Source organism: Panicum virgatum, chromosome 1K, assembly GCF_016808335.1.
Source record: "Panicum virgatum strain AP13 chromosome 1K, P.virgatum_v5, whole genome shotgun sequence".
Lineage (NCBI taxonomy): Eukaryota > Viridiplantae > Streptophyta > Magnoliopsida > Poales > Poaceae > Panicum > Panicum virgatum.
Genome location: NC_053136.1, coordinates 6,823,152 through 6,839,645, shown reverse-complemented (window position 1 = coordinate 6,839,645; position 16,494 = coordinate 6,823,152). Strand labels below are relative to the sequence as shown.

The window sequence follows — 16,494 nt, the reverse complement described above, 5'->3', positions numbered from 1 at the left end:
GTTAGAAAAGCTATTAGCATTTGACCCAAAGGACGTTCAACTGCAGAAGAGGTAATCCTTTGGTGCTCTGCTACATTAATTTTTTCTACTGCCTCAGTTCATTTTCCTCTATGAAATTGGGCATGTGATGTTGCTTGCAACCTTACTTGGTAATCCTAAGTGTTTGTGAGGTTCTTTAAATACCCTTTTGTGTCAGGCATTGCGTGATCCATACTTCAAAGGTCTTGCCAGGGTTGAAAGAGAGCCATCCTGTCAGCCAATCAAAAAAGTGCAATTTGACTTTGAGCACAAAAGAATGTCAAATGAAGAGATAAGGGAGTTGATATTCCGTAGAAACTGGAATATCACCCGCAATTGCTGAATAGCTACATGAACGACACAGAGAGGACAACCTTTCTCTACCCAAGGTTTTAGCTTTTCTATATTTGCACATGTATGGTGCTTTCTGCATGCATGTATTTACTCATGTATTCCTTCGTTTCAACTATCTCATGGGATATGGGAATACTCGCTGGCTATGTTACACAGTGATGTTGAGCAATTTTCTGATCTTGAAGAAATGTGATGCTGAATCCCACAAGACAGCAGCAGGCTGCTACCGCATTTGGAAAAAAAAGGTGATGGTTTGTCCCAAAAAAGAGGCCCCTCGAAGGTACAAAATCTTTCTGGCGACAATGACTTTTTCCCCTGCTCTCTTGAGTTGTTCAGTTTAGTTGATTGAGTCTAGACCTCCATGTTTTGAATACACACTTATTTGTTGCCTACAGCTATCCACTGCTAGCTGAAATGCTTCTCGATTTGTGATCCTCTTTCTTATTTGGTGATGGGATTCTGCTGGTCAACTGGATTAGATAAGTGGTTTCATGTTTTTTTACTTTAATTTGGAGAAATCACTTGAAACAATCTGTATCTTCGGATTAATTATGTCTGGTTGAACAGGTATTGCTTTTCCTTCAATCCAGACAGTTTCACAACTGATAAATGCTAAAAGCATCTTTGTTTTTTTTCTGGAAGATAAAAAAGGTGCTCTGTTTACAAACAGTCCACTGATAGGATCATTGGCACATTATTTCTGATCTCAATGAATAAATGCCAAAGCAAATACAAGGAGAATAGTTTGGCGAATCCAGCATAATTCTTAGGAGGGGCTTATTTCCACTTATAGATAACTTTAACCTCGCAGTGCATCTATGACAAAAATTGTAGAAGAGGCTTAGGAGGAACTCCATGAGTCCAATGGCGGTAGGAGAGGCTGGAGCCCCTCCAGACCCACCATTGGCTCCGCCTCTGGTTTGAGTACTTGCCCGCCGTTGTTTAAGTAGACTTAGCTGAAATTATCAGGTACCAGACAAAAGAAATTTTGTATGGGGATGAAATAGTTTCAATTAAGCATCCTGCACAAATTATGTATGCCTTAAGCACTTTCTTTTCATAAATGCACAATGGAGAAACTATATTTATGGCACCGTTTTAATTATGCGTTTGTGTTATTTGTTCATGCTTGGTTGACAATGTTACATAACATTGCTATTTTGGTGAATAATCTTTGTGCTGCGGTTATTTTTTTCTGCCCGTAGCAACGCACGGGCATGAACCTAGTGACTAAAAAAACACATATATCTAAGCTACCAAAAAAATGGGATGGGGTCAGTTTGACTCACTCGTGTGCAATTTTTTTCTCTGGCAGAGACCGCAACAAAACCTTCATGTGTTAGAAATCTGAGCAAAAACCACGTATGAACAAGGGGGAAGGGGTCTAGAAGAACACATCGCACAAAAAAAAAGACCCCTCACCTGACCCTGTGCTTTCCCCCACCAGATTGCAGAGGAGCACAGGCAGAGCGCGTGGGGAGATGTTGATGTCTCCTTGCAACCAAAAACCACAGCAAAAATCAGAGACAAAAAGGGGGACGGGGATTTCAGCTATAGGAAGGGAGAGGTATGTGGGATCGCTAACCTCAATTCTGATTCTGCTCTGCCAGATTCCGAGCCACGAGATGCTGCTGCTGCAGATCACCAAAAAAGCCCCAAAATCATAGACGACTTGTAGAGAGATTCAGGGGTGCGCGGGATGGGGATGAACTCACCTATCTGATCTGCATTTCCTGCACTCCTCCCCCGCCCCCTCCACCCCTCCGGATTCCTGCTGCTCGAGGCGATGACCTCAACCAAAAAAAACACAACGAAATCCTGGATCAACCGCCGTGGATCGAAAATGATACTGCACGGGAGGAAACACTCACCTGGGTATGATCTCCACTTCAACCCCGCGCCGATTCCCCGCTACGTGTCCAGATGCGCACGGTCAAAATCGCCGATGGGTGCGAGAGCAGATGGAGGAGAGAGAGAAAACCTAGAGAGAGAAGATGAGTAGAAGAAATGAACAGGCGCGCGACCCGATGTTTTCAATAAATTTCCCTCTGGTTTCTATAAGGTGGGACTAGACTGTCAGGGGCCGAGCGCCGCGTGCAAATGGCGAAACATTGGATCGGCTCGTTGGATGGACGATGGACGGTGGATCGAATTGGCCATTCCATCGGACAAAAAAACGGCCGGCTGTTATATAGTCATTACCAAAAAAAATATCTGCAAATGGGCTGAATTGAGCTGCGTTTATGGGCCGCCCCGCACAGCGTTTGTTCGCTTGTCATCGTTGGTTGCGACCCTACCGTAGGATGCGTGATGGACGGCGATGCCCGTTCGTTATCCCCAAGCGCGTCGCGGATTGCAGTGCAGGCCGGGCCACTCCATGGACGGGGGCGACTCAACGGCGGCGGCGTTGAGCGGCGGCTGCCGCTCGAGCTCGGCGAATGCGGAACTCTGTAGAGCGGCGCGTGCGACAGGTACGACCGCACCCCTCGTCGGTCTCGTCGCTCTGCGCCCGCCGGTGCTACGGCCTGATCTGCCCATCGAAACGCACCCCTCTCCCCTCGTCGGCGTCGGCTTTAGATCGATCACTAGCATAAGACAGCCTCATGTGCCTATCCCAATCCTTGAGCAATTGACTCAGTCTTTCTTATGCACATGATTGGCTCAGTGTTAAACTTAATTAGCCTCACCGAGTGAAGACCAATTCAAGGCCGCCCTTGAGCCGTAGCAACCAAACCACCCATTTGTTTAATTCTTGTCATCTTGCCATCAGCACATAAACAAAACCCTCTATGGGTTTATTCCATTGTGTTGGTTGTTCCACATGTCACTTTCCTCTATATTTACAATATGCCCTCTACTCCCTCATTTTGTTCCTACGCCCCTTTCTACTACCAACTGCTACACCCAGTTCCTGTCCTGCTCTTTCTCAATCTTTCTCCTTGTTATGGTCTATTTGCTGTTCATCCAGCGCTTGCCACTCTAATTTCCTCTTGTCCAAAGCAAAAAGGTTGTTGCTTTGCTGGCGTACTACTAGTTTTCCATTTTCTGTGGCCTCTCATCAGTCAGCAATTCAGCACCTGATACTGCTAGTATTCAGCTCCTTGCATAAACTTGCTGCGGGGAAATGTCCAAGACTGAGAGCAGAAAGCTGTCCGATGACTATGAAGTTGCTGATGTCCTTGGCCGAGGAGGGTTCTCGATTGTGAGGAAGGGTGTGAGCAAGTCGGGAGGGAAGACCCAGGTTGCCATAAAGACCTTGCGCAGGCTTGGCCCGGCCATGATGGGGGCCTCACAGCAAGGGTCAAAGAGTAGCCTTCCAATGTGGAAGCAGGTATCCATCTCCGATGCTCTGCTCACCAACGAGATTCTCGTTATGAGGAGGATAGTGGAGAGCGTCGCGCCACATCCCAACGTCATCGGCCTGCATGACGTGTATGAGGACGCGCATGGCGTGCACCTGATCCTCGAGCTCTGCTCTGGTGGTGAGCTGTTTGATAGGATCGTTGGTCGCGCCCGGTACTCGGAGTTTGATGCCGCCGCTGTCGTTCGCCAGATTGCTAGGGGGCTGGAGGCTCTTCATAAGGCAAACATCATACACAGGGACTTGAAGCCAGAGAACTGCTTGTTCTCTGAAAAGAATGAAGATTCCACGCTGAAGATCATGGATTTTGGTTTGAGTTCTGTTGAAGATTTTAGTGACCCGATTGTGACTCTGTTTGGGTCTATAGATTATGTTTCACCAGAAGCGCTCTCAAGGCAGGATGTTTCGGCTGCAAGTGATATGTGGTCTGTTGGGGTCATTTTGTATATCCTTTTATCTGGGTATGTTTGAGCACCTGTGCTTGTGATTCTCTTTGTTTTGATATCTTGTTCAAGGTTTGAGGGATTTTATATTGTGTATTTCAGATGCCCACCATTTCATGCTGCAACCAATCGAGAAAAGCAGCAAAGGATCCTGCAAGTAAGTCCTTTTGTAGATAACCTCTGGATACAGTGCTACTATATTTGAGTTCATTGGTGTTTGGAAATACCTTGATTATCATTTTAAAAAAAACATCTTGTGATCAGTTCTACAACCTGCTGAGTCTCCAACAATATGGTACATATTGGCTCCCTTCTAATGGAAATGGGAGTTAAATCAATTTCTTAAAAAAATCTTTTAATTCGAAAGCAAAACCAGAATCATTTCACTGTTATATCAATAGACTACCTTTTATATGCTCCTTCATCCTAAATGACATTTAAAAGGAAAGGTTACCTAGGAGGCACTAGATAACGTAGGCATGACTTTGAACCTGTCATCAGCTGGCTTGGAGCAAATGTCATATGGCATGGTAACAGGCCTGTCAATCAGCTCTGAATTATCTTCTTGTGGTAGCTGTTGGCACTTAAATTTTAGTTTGTCCTGCCATTTGTCACATTTCTATGGCTAAACTCCCATTGAGATGTTAAATCAGTACCTAATAGGCTTTCCTTTTACCCTGGGTATTAAATAATTTCTTAGTGCATAGCTCGCAAAATTCCAACCAATTGCTGAGGGAAAAAATATGTGGAGTACATGAGTTTAGATGAACACTGTGCCAGATGTCTCTCGAAAAGCAAATGGATCATTTGTTCTTGAAAAAGCGAGGTTTCAAAATCAACAGAATGTAGCATGAGGCCTTTCTCTGACATTGTGTGTTTATCATTCTTTTCTCAGGGCGAATTCAGTTTTCAGGATCATACATGGAAAACTATATCTTCATCAGCTAAAGATCTGATTTCCAGTCTTCTTTCTGTTGAACCTTACAAGAGGCCAACAGCAAGTGATGTCTGTCTCATGCTCCCTCCCCCCCTCCATATTGGCAAATTTGAATGACATACAACTTTACTTAACTCACGTACCATGTATCATTTTGAACCAGCTTCTGCGGCACCCTTGGGTGATAGGAGACTGCGCAAAGCAAGATCTCATGGATGCAGAGGTCGTCTCAAAACTGCAGAAGTTCAATGCTAGAAGGAAATTGCGGGCAGCAGCCATTGCCAGTGTCCTTAGCAGCAAGGTGGCATTGAGGACAAAAAGGCTGAGGAACCTTTTAGGAACCCATGACCTTAGCTCAGAAGAGCTAGACAATCTGCGGGTTAATTTTGCACGAATGTGAGTACGTATAAGGAATTTTTATCTTGATCTTATTTATTACTTGAATTTTGATTCTGGCATTCTCATTTATCAATAAGATGAGGCTGAAGATTATAGCTGCTCAAAAATGTATCTTACATCCATATATCCTCCTAAATCAGTTCGAAGCATTAGAATAATGTACTTTTCAAGGGAAGTGCATTGCAATTATGCTAGGCATGTCCTTATATCAAGTTATGATAGTTCAGAAGCTGTACTATGAAAATGATAGCGCATTCCCATTGAAAGGGTATTTAATCATAATGAACTTGCATTATTCTTTTCTTCGCCTGAAAATTCCAACAATAAGAGTCCTTGGTAAAAATCTGCATAGTTCTGAAACCTTTTTTGTAGGACACTCGGTATGTTATGCTAATTGTTAGTGAAGAACTTGATTCTGATCTCCTGCTGCAGATGCGCTGACGGAGAGAACGCCACACTGGCAGAGTTTGAGCAGGTTCTAAAGGCGATGAAAATGGACCCTCTGATCCCTCTAGCCCCACGCGTGTTTGACCTGTTTGACAACAACCGTGATGGCACAGTCGACATGAGGGAGATCCTTTGTGGACTATCTAGCCTGAGGAACTCTCGCGGCGGCGACGCACTCCAGCTCTGCTTCCAGGTAAATAACTCAAAGCGCACCCTTTATTAGCAATAAGTATAGATTGCTGGACAGAACAGAACACGCTGTTGCATACGAATCAGTGTCTCGTAATTATCCATAACAAATGCCCTTGTTGAAATAACATCTCAATCAGATGTATGATGCCGACCGGTCAGGCTGCATCAGCAAGGAAGAGCTGGCGGCGATGCTGAGAGTAAGCGCCAAGTCTTTGTTGTGCTCTTTGATTTTGGGCCAGAGAATTGACAGAAGCTGTATGTAACCTCTGATGCTGTTTGTTTGTGGGCCCGCTCCAGGCGCTGCCAGAGGAGTGCCTCCCCACTGACATCACGGAGCCTGGGAAGCTGGATGAGATATTCGACGAGATGGATGCCAATGGTGATGGCAAGGTGACCTTGGATGAGTTCAAGGCCGCGATGCAGAAGGACAGCTCCCTCCAGGACGTTGTCCTCTCCTCCCTACGGCCGGGGCAGTAGAGCGACACTGTAATCTGTCATTAGCCAGCCTCCTGCTGAGAACGTGCTTTTACTTCTTTCTTCGTCTTTTTCGATTGTATCAGGTCAAGTAGTTTTGATGAAAAGGGGAGGGAGGGAGTAATAGATTGAGATAAACTACTATCAATGAACAGAACAGAGATGATGCAAAACGTCTTGCTACTTCTTTTTTACATGTTTGCCATAAAGGCGCATGCGGAATGCATCATCAGAACAATGCTTTGGTTTGGGTAGGCACATACGGTTACCTTTTAGCTATTATGTGTTGATAACGGATACGTTGTGTTGCACTCTGAATGCGTAATTGCTACTAACTTTTGTTGATGTTTTGTACGTGCAACGGGCGACATGACAGAGATCTACAGTTATACTAAGCCCGTAAAGAACAGTCTGCGAGTGAGAGGGTTGAAATGGCGGAATTTAGGTCTTGCTGTTTCAATCTGTACAAGTCTTTTGTTGCGACAATTATTTCTTGACACTGGCCACATCTCTAGTTTTATACAAACTGAACGAACCGAGATTTATTCTGCAGCCACATGGTTTTGGTGTTCTGAATCCTGATTACCACCGACCGAAAAGCAGAGGAGGAGCATCACACATCAGTTGGGCAGAATGCCCAGAGCCTTCCCGTACTCCACGAAGTCGACGTATATCTCATCCAGGGTCCTGTACTTGTACTGAAACCCTTCCCTGATGAGCTTTGCTGACGAGAGGCACACTCTGGGTTTCTCAAGCACCTCGACGGAGCTGCCAAGTGCAGGCGAAGATCGTTCGTCAGTATTCAGTGCAAACTGAGGTGCAAGACTTCACAGCTCTGAAACCCATCCTCTTACAGATTTTTTGTGTTCACATTGTACTGTGGATACTTGTGTGCCAGGAAACGGGCGATGTCGACGATGGTCGTGTTGAGGCTGCAGCAGATGTACCTCCCCGCGGCCGCCGCCGCCGCCTCAGCGACGAACACCTCGGCGCGGCAGAGGTCGTCCACGTGTACCAGCGGCATACAGCCGGTGTCCCTCTCGATGGCTTTCAGCACCGCGAACGCTGCCTGGTCACCTGAAAATGACGCAGAATTACCAGGACACTTGCGCACGTATCATGGTCTCATGGATGGTGGGTGGCTTCTGGCTTGGCGCTTCGACAGAAAATTATTCTGCTTCTCACCGGATAGCAAAGAGAGGTTGGCGGGAACGCTGGTGTGGTTCCTTCTGGCCGGTGACGCGCCGACGACGACGGGGGGACAGACGGTGACCAGGCTCATGCCGTGCTCCTGCGCGAACCTGGACGCCTCCTTCTCCACGAGCACCTTGGAGACCGGGTACGCCTGCGGCGGCGCAGATGAGCACGGCGCGCCATCAGCAAAATGGACACATCATTCCGTTTCAGAATGTACAGTGCAGCTAGCAGAACTGAATGATGTCTGATGAACTGAACCTATGCGGGTGTCAGGGTGTGGTGGTGGTGTGCGAGCCGCGAGCGTACACAGAGGCCAGTCTTGTTGGCAGTGAGGTAGTCGACGTCGGACCAGGACTCCTCGTCCAGCTCGTGGCCGTCGCCTTGCAGCTGCGGCCTGGTGGAGACGGCGGCCGCCGACGAGGTCAGGACCACGCGCTTCACGGTGCCCGCTTTCACGCACGACCTCAAGACGTTCAGGGTTCCACGGACGGCGGCCTCGATCAGCTCTTTCTGCCATCGCAAAACTCAGTAAACTGAAAATTGGCAGTACAAGTAGCTGTGATTTTGAGTCCGTTTATGCACCTCAGGATTCTCCGATTTGAGGTTCATCGGAGCAGCGACGAGGAAGGCGTAGTCGCAGCCGGCGACGGCTTCGTCAAAGCTGCCGTCTTCATCCAGGTCGGCGCGGAGGACCTGCAGGGGGCCGATTGCCTGCAAGTCCTCGAGGTGCGAGTTCTTGGCCATGTCATCTGGGCCGGGAGAGGGATTCAGATACAGTAAAAAGAGTTCAGATTCTCGCGGGAATGGGTCGTCGGCAAGAAATCGAACCGCGGTTCCTGACCGTCGTCTTCACGGCGTAGCCCTTGTGCAGCAGCGTCTTGATGAGGGCGGAGGCGATGTACCCGTTCCCGCCGGTCACGCACGCCGTCGTCTGCTTGTCGCCGCCCGACATCGCCGGTCAACAAAGGGCCGGAAAGACGAGGATTCACTCGCTCGCTTTTAGCAAAATTTTCAGCAAGACGGTGGTTGGCGATTGGCAAACGTCAAGAAGGCGATTCCCTTTTTTTATTTCTTTTCGAACTGTCGACAAGACAAGGTGATTTTTTTGAGTGCAAGACAAGGTGATTTTGTTCAGAGGTCGTTGTGTTTTTTTTTTCGCCGGGAGCGGTTACACTTACACAGGCCAGTCGCATCTCACAATCTCGCATCGCAAGTCGTCAAGTCTAGCTGCGGAAGTTCCTTCCTCATTCTTCAGATTATAACTTTATATTCGGCCCAATTATTTGCGCTTCCTCATATTGGGCATGGGCATGCTGCTTCATTGTACTTACTCCCTCCATCCCAGTTTATAGATTGTTTAACTTTTTAATACTAAAATTGACTGACTTGTTTTATTAAAAAAATTGTTAAATATAGAAAAATTAAAATCATAGTTAAATTATAGTATATGCTAAACTAAATCACAATAAAAATAAATGATGATTATATCAATTTTTGAATGAGATGAGAAAGTCAAATTTGATGTAAAAAAAGGGTCAAACGATATATAAATTAGGACGGAGGGAGTATGTGTGCATAACATCAATCAATTCACATTAGCATAGTTGTAACTTCAAAAGTCATGGTTTCCAAACCAACAGTTAAATTTATATGCAACTCTACTTCTAAAAAAAAAATAGATTCAATTATTATGTTTCTTGCAACGAGTGGTTTAAAACAAGACCTTGCTTAGCATATTAAGCTTTTTTTCGGATGTACAATTTTATCATGAAACTGCAGATTTTGTTTTAAAAACAACTGGGAGTATATACTTTTGCTTGATAATTTATCATTGCTTGGGGCAACAAATATACACTTCGCCTATGAGCTAAAAAGAGGATAAAATTAGCGCACCTGATATGGAACATTGGAGAAAAAGACAGCGGGCAATGGGAACACTAAATAAAAGAATAATATGTTTAACGTAGGGGAAAATGGAAACAAAAACGAAAGTAAATAAAAAAATCCAAATAACGAATGAAAGAATAAAAATGTATGTGAAATAAAGAAAGAATAACAGCGCTCTTATGAGTGAGGAAACGAAAGCGCTACAGTATTGATTAGCTTGGTCCTCAATTTTATCCACATATCTTTAAATACTTATGTCTCCTTTGAAATAATTAAAATTTGCTATCCGGCATGGTTGCTTGACTAGATGATAAAGCTAGGCGCATGCATATTTAATCTTACTATTACTAATTTAAGATCTCCAATTGAACCTTCATATCAATAATCATAATGCTAGAAAAATCTTTAAAATTCTCAAAAAACAGAAACACCTAGTAGCCTCTCACAGTTAAAACTATTCCAATATCTAAACAGACACACACTCCGTCAGTATGAAATATGGAAAAATTCTACATTACCCCCTGATCTATTATAGTCAGTCTACTTAACCCCCTCACCTATAAAACCGGATATTCTACCCCCTAAACTATCTAAAACCGTGTAAATAACCCCTAGGGTGGTTTTATAAGTGGTTTTGCCTATATGGCACTACATTGGGGCTGTGACATGGCAAAGTCATGTTTCACCCCCTAAACAACTGATACTCGGCTATATAACCCCCTCACCTAATAAAATAGAGATTAAGCCCCTCCAGTACTCATTGCGATATAAATAATCCCCTATATATGGCGGTTTTTATATTATTTTGTGGTGTAGAGCACATGTGAGATGAGAATTCAAAATGGAATCATTGTGATATTAAGTTGTCAAGCCACTCTAAGATGGTGCACAGATGACTAGGGGAAAAGTGTTAGAATCTCAGTCAAAAGCGCCATACTAAATAGCAAATGAATTAGAATAAATATTTATCTAGAAACACAATTAAAAAAAGTTAACTTTTCAACTTTGTGTAAAGATATGAAAAAAGGTACGGGCTTCATATCTATAATAAATATAAAAACCATTATAAGTATGTGATGATTTAGTTGATATTGTGTACTTAAAGAATAAATACCTGTTTATATAATGAGGGGTTATACAAACGATTACCAATAGTTTAGGAGGTGAAATGGACTCTAAAATATATATTTGCCACATCACTATCCATGTGTAATGCCACGTAAGCAAAACCACCTATAAACCCTAGGGGGTTATTTACATGGTTTTAGATAATTCAGGGGGTAGAATATCCGGTTTTATAGGTAAGGGGGTTAAGTAGACTGGCCATGATAGGTCAGGGGTGATGTAGACTTTTTCCTATAAAATATATTTTAATTTAATCTAAATTATCAATTTCCGTTTTAATATTTAATCTATTTGTAGCCTTAAGTTTGCATGTAATTACCCATCCATATCATTATTAAAAATAAACAGACTTGACCTCTCAGATGTACATTCAAATTACCTAAATAAGAATCGACACATACAATGTGTGCCTATATTTCTAAATTACCCACTTTTACCATTTAATAATATATAGAAATCTCATGAACACAAATGTTAGTTTTGATTAGTCTTAGGTACTAAATTTATCTATAAGCTTGTAGTACATATATTTGTTTTATTTTTTAAGATTCTGACTCTTATAAGAGCATGTTCTAACAGACTAGTTTTTTTTTAATAGCTGCCCAGTTGCGAGCCTGCGACCCGCCATCCAACTACTAACCTTCGCCTCCAAATATCTGTCAGTTAATGCTTCAAAAAAAAATTGTCAGTTTTAACAACTTTATTTGATTCTAAATACTTGACACTTCATGTTTTCTGAAACATTCTTCCCAAAATACCAAGGGAACACTTCAAATAATCTTTATAGGGGTATTTTGATATTTTTTATCCAAAAAAAAACCCAACTGTTGTGAAATGGAGGTTGGTTATCGATAATAAAGCTAGGAGGATATAATAATACATAGTAGTACACATTTAGATTATTGATGACACTGGCCACTGCCTAGCTTTATACAAATCGACTGAACCGAAAGGGTTCAGGCATTCAGCTAATGTGCAGCACAAATTTATTCTGCAAACGCTTTGTGTTTTGTTTTCTGAATCCTTATTGTCGCCGACCGAAAAGCAGCGAGGAGCATCACATCGCAGTCAGTTGGGCAGAATTCCCAGAGCCTTGCCGTACTCGATGACGTTGTCGTATATCTCATCCAGAGTCTTGTACTCGAACACGAACCCTTCCCTGACGAGCTTCGCTGAAGAGAGGAGCACTCTCGGTTTCTCAAGCACGTCGCCGGGGCTGCCAAGTGCAGGCAAACGATCGATCGTCCATCAGTGCAACAGTTTAAAACTTTCAAACTCAATTTTCAGATCAGGTTTCTCGGTTTCTCTTACAGGTTATCTGTGTTGACGTTGAACTGAGGATACTTGGCTGCCAGGAAACGGGCGATCTCGACGATGGTCGTGTTGAGGCTGGCGCAGTTGTACCTCCCAGCGGCTGCCGCCTCCTCGGCGAGGAATATCTCGGCGCAGCAGAGGTCTTCGATGTGAACCAGCGCCACACAGCCGGTGCTCATCTCGATGGTTTTCAGCACGCTGAACGCTGCCTGGTCGCCTGAACACGATGCACAGAATTAATAGGACACATACGCACGAGCCATGAACAAGGCAAGGAATTATATCAAATATCATGGGGACTTCTTGGCGCTTCGATGATCTCCTCACCGGATAGCAAGGAGAGGATGGCTGGGACGCTCGAGTCGGCCTTTCCGGCCGGCGCTTCGCCCACGACGGCGACGGGGCAGAGGGTGACGAGGCTGAGGCCGTGCTCCTGCGCGAACCTGGACGCCTCCTTCTCTAGCAACACCTTGGAGACCGGGTACCCCTGTGGCGGCGCAGATGACCACGGCGCGCCGTCAGCAAACGGACACGAGGTAGGAAAGGGTGCAGAACTGATGAACTGAACATGCTATGCGTGTGCGCCCCAGGGACATACCCAGAAAGGAGGCTTGGTGGCCATGAGGTGCTCGACGTCGGACCAGGAGTCCTCGTCCAGGACGTGCCCGTCGCCTGCCAGCGGCCTGGTGGCGACCGCGGCCGCCGAAGAGGTTAGGACCACGCGCTTCACCGTCCCTGCTCTCACGCACGACCTCATGACGTTCAGAGTTCCCCGGACGGCGGCCTCGACCAGCTCCTTCTGCCATCGCCAAATCGAGCAGCAAGTGATGAACATGAACAGAACAGAACATATGCGCGCGGTCACCAAAGACAAACAGCATGCGCGCGACTTTTATGCACCTCAGGATCCTTTGATCGGATGTTCATCGGAGCAGCGACAAGGAAGGCGTAGTCGCAGCCGGCAACAGCTTCGTCAAAGCTGCTTCTTCATCCAGGTCGGCGCGGAGGATCTGCAGGGGGCCAACTGCCTGCATCTCCTTGAGGTGCGAGTTCTTGGCCTTGTCATCTGCGATGGGAGAGATCACAAGTTACAGCGTTCAGATTCTTGGTACATCAGTCAAAAGATCGAACCGGCAACCGGGGTGAAAGGGGATCGTCGAGTGATCGAACCGGGGTTCCTGACCGTCGTCTTCACGGCGTGTCGGCGAACCCATTCTCCAGCAGCATCTTGATCAGCGCCGAGCCGATGTACCCGCTCCCTCCGGTCACGCACGCCGTCTTCCTCTTGCCCGCAGCCGCCGCCAAAGGGTGCTTACCCTAGCGGTTAAGACACTCGAGCGGCACTCTACATGTCCTGACTTCAAATCCCCGTGGGAGCGAATTTCAGGCTGTGGTTAAAAAAATCCCCTCGCCGGTCCCGTGTGCCAAAACATTGGTTAAGAGCCGGCCCAGGTCGGCCTGAGGACCGTGTATGGCCCAGGTAATTCCCAGGGGTTACGGTTCCCAGTGTCAGGGCGGGGATGTGGTTCGGGGATTTTCTCGGTTGGGAAAGCCGATGCTTCTTCTTAGCTTAATACCGGTGGGGCGGTCTTTCCCCACCCGGCCGAGTTTTTTTTTTTTTTTTTTTGCCCGCAGCCGCCGACATCGCCGGATCTGCTCGCTCACCCTCTAGCACACCGGAACTCGAGTTTATCTGAGATTCACCAGGTGTCTGTGGTTATTATCGATCGGGACTCGGGAGGCCTCGTTTTATACACACCTGAACTGACAGCGCGCGCGCACGCATTCAAAAAGGCAATCGGTGCCGCGTGCCGGGCCTGCCGGCGTACCGCTGGTATTTGACCGGTTACTTTGCTCTAGGCAAACATGAAGTAGGTGGCAGATAAAATTCCACAGATTTTACGTAGCAGACTGAAAATAGACTAGGTGGGGCCGAGGAGATAGAAATATAGTCAAAGGCTACTTTAGCTTTGTCGTTGAAAAAACATACCGAGTTTTCGCCAATTTAGTAAAGAAAATATATGGTTCGTTTGCTGGCTTTGCCAGCCTTGCTTCTTCGATGAGCAAGTCAATCCTTGTTTTTTAGGAGAGCTGTCCGGGCTGTAAGGAAAATAGGCCCTAAGTCTTGTGCTTAGTTTTCTATTGTGGTTTTGGTGGTTGAATTGACAACACGTGCCATGGGACTAATACTAGTGTGTAAGTGTTTTTGATAAAGTCCCAGAATGAAAGAGATGGATTTAGGGAACAAACACCTCAAAGAAGGTCTAAAAGATCACAAGAGAAGATCAAGACTTCATCAAAGTCCGTAGCCGATGCCCTGACTCGGCGGTCCCGCTGACCGGACAGCGGGCCGTCTTTTGGGGCACCAAGAGGTCCGGAGAAGCCCCGTCGAGTGAACAGGAGAGAAGAAGAAGCCCTGAAGCTAAAGACTCAAGACCCCGTGCAGTTTACAGGCACCGGACGGTCCGGTGATATTGTCCGGTGAGCATCGGACGATATAGACAGCGGGGAGCGCTGAACATGCCGATGGCTGAACTCACGGGACGATATAATATCGTCCGGTGAGCACCGGACGATATAGACAGTGGACTTCGCAAGCATGAAGACCTGTGCTCAAACGAGCACCGGACGATATAATATCGTCCTGTGATCCAACGGTCAAAATTGCACTGCAACGGTCGACTCAATGGCTAGTTGGGACTGCACACCGGACGGTCTGGTGAAAACGTCCGGTGATCACACAGAAATGTGCAGAAAGCTCCCAACGGCTAGTTTTGTGGCTTAGGCTATAAATACCCCCTTGCCCGGCCTCCACTAAGTAGTTGGTGACTCCTGAGCCTAGCACAAGTGTTGAGACACATTTCCATGCCCATTTGAAGTGTAGCAACCACATTTGTGAGCCCAACCACCATATGAGCAAATAGACACATCCCGGCATAACGAGAGCTTGTTAGCATCTTGGCTTAGGCCTATTTGTCTAGCCCCGTGCCTGCGTGCACGTCTTTGTATCAAGTGCAGTTGTAGTCTTGCGAGACCCTCCGGAGTGTGGAGTGGCCGCCACCTTCTTGTGAGAGGGAGGAAGGCCCTCGGCTAGTTGGCCGAAGCTTCCCATAGTGGAGACGGCGGGGTAGCTCCGTGAGAAGGACTCGAAAGACCCCAACGGCCTATCCACCCTCTACCCTTGCGTGGGCGAGGCCATAGTCTGTGGAGGGCTACGCGAGAGATAGGTTCGGGTGGGTGTGTACCGGGGATATCCGGAGACCCGACTGGGGTTATTTGACTTCCGCGGAAGTCACTTTGTCATCCTCTACCCTTGCGTGGGCGAGGCCGTATTCCTTTGAGGACTAGGCGAGAGCAAAGCCCTTTGTGCAGCACCAACGAGGACGTAGAGGGTAGAGACCGTGAGTCTCCCCAAACCTCGGGAAAAACATCGCCGTGTCTTCTTCATGTGCCATCGCCGACATCGTTATAGGGGAGTTTGCATTCTCCACCTATCCCTTTAGCTTCCGCATTTACTTTCTTGCAATTGTGTGCTTACTTTCCTAGACTAGCTTGATAGGTTAGTGTCTAGGAGGAATTAGGTTTCAAAACTTGGCCACGGTAGAAGTAACAACACTTAGCAAAACCATAGTGTACATAGCTAGTTTTTCTTGCATAGGTTTTGCTTAGTAGTTGTAGTTTTTAGTGAGCCTTAATTTTTAGAAATCCTAATTCACCCCTCTCTTAGGCATCGGTCCTTTTTATCTTCACGGGCTAGCCCAAGCAAGCAAGGAAAACAGCTTAATTCACAGACTACAAAGCAACAAGCAAATAATCCATATGGGCCAATGATGTCGCCTATAACTAGTTTGATTAATCACCGGAAAAGATGCACGTGAGTCGCTACGGGCAAAATATTTGTGTTCGTTTAAACACTCCGTGCTTAGTTATAGTTCTTCATGTTTTGAATAGATTTATTTATTCATTTTTCTGTGGCTGTGTTTTGTATGCTTTATAGATTCGACATTCAGATGACATGGATGGATAGAAGGATAGCTTAAGAGAAAATATAATTTGAGACGAAGAGAGTATGATTTTTTTTATTTTTATACAACATACTCCATCCAGGGTTTTGCTTACACCTGATGCCCATATTATCACATGGTTTTGGTTGCGACTTGGCCCATTACAATGCGTGAGACCGCCAAGACCGGCCCAACTGGCTGCTCATGCCCACGCGGGCTCGGATGCGGTTCGCCGGCCCAGCCTTCACAACCTCCGACTCGCGATTTTTTCTTTTTTATATTAAAAAAAACAAAATTTCAAAAATATATAGATGTTTTAAGAAATTGCAAAAGTAGGCCCCT

The 16,494-nt window shown here is 46.0% G+C and overlaps 2 protein-coding genes and 1 pseudogene across 3 annotated transcripts; 1 reads left to right on the top strand and 2 right to left on the bottom strand.

Annotated features, from left to right (window-relative positions):
• The first annotated feature begins 2,700 nt into the window (after positions 1-2,700).
• On the top strand, positions 2,701-6,883 carry LOC120675328 (calcium and calcium/calmodulin-dependent serine/threonine-protein kinase). 2 transcript variants are annotated; one of them, XM_039956620.1, is made up of 8 exons: positions 2,701-2,843; positions 3,470-4,194; positions 4,279-4,333; positions 5,072-5,182; positions 5,277-5,509; positions 5,945-6,152; positions 6,289-6,348; positions 6,449-6,851. In XM_039956620.1, exons 2-8 carry the CDS (start codon positions 3,497-3,499, stop codon positions 6,626-6,628), a joined length of 1,545 nt encoding a protein of 514 aa, XP_039812554.1. In that variant the 5' UTR covers positions 2,701-2,843; positions 3,470-3,496; the 3' UTR covers positions 6,629-6,851. The 2 variants fall into 2 exon arrangements, with proteins under 2 accessions (XP_039812554.1, XP_039812485.1); XM_039956551.1 differs by having other exon boundaries at positions 2,723-4,194; positions 6,449-6,883.
• Positions 6,884-7,030: 147 nt separating this feature from the next.
• Positions 7,031-8,922, bottom strand: LOC120675567 (anthocyanidin reductase ((2S)-flavan-3-ol-forming)-like). Its single transcript, XM_039956797.1, has 6 exons — positions 8,651-8,922; positions 8,405-8,571; positions 8,141-8,332; positions 7,811-7,988; positions 7,480-7,702; positions 7,031-7,393 (listed from the first exon to the last, which is right to left on the bottom strand). The coding sequence occupies exons 1-6, from the start codon at positions 8,772-8,774 to the stop codon at positions 7,246-7,248; spliced, it is 1,032 nt and encodes a 343-aa protein (XP_039812731.1). The 5' UTR covers positions 8,775-8,922; the 3' UTR covers positions 7,031-7,245.
• Positions 8,923-11,788: 2,866 nt separating this feature from the next.
• LOC120675267 lies at positions 11,789-16,358 on the bottom strand (annotated as a pseudogene).
• Positions 16,359-16,494: the final 136 nt, after the last annotated feature.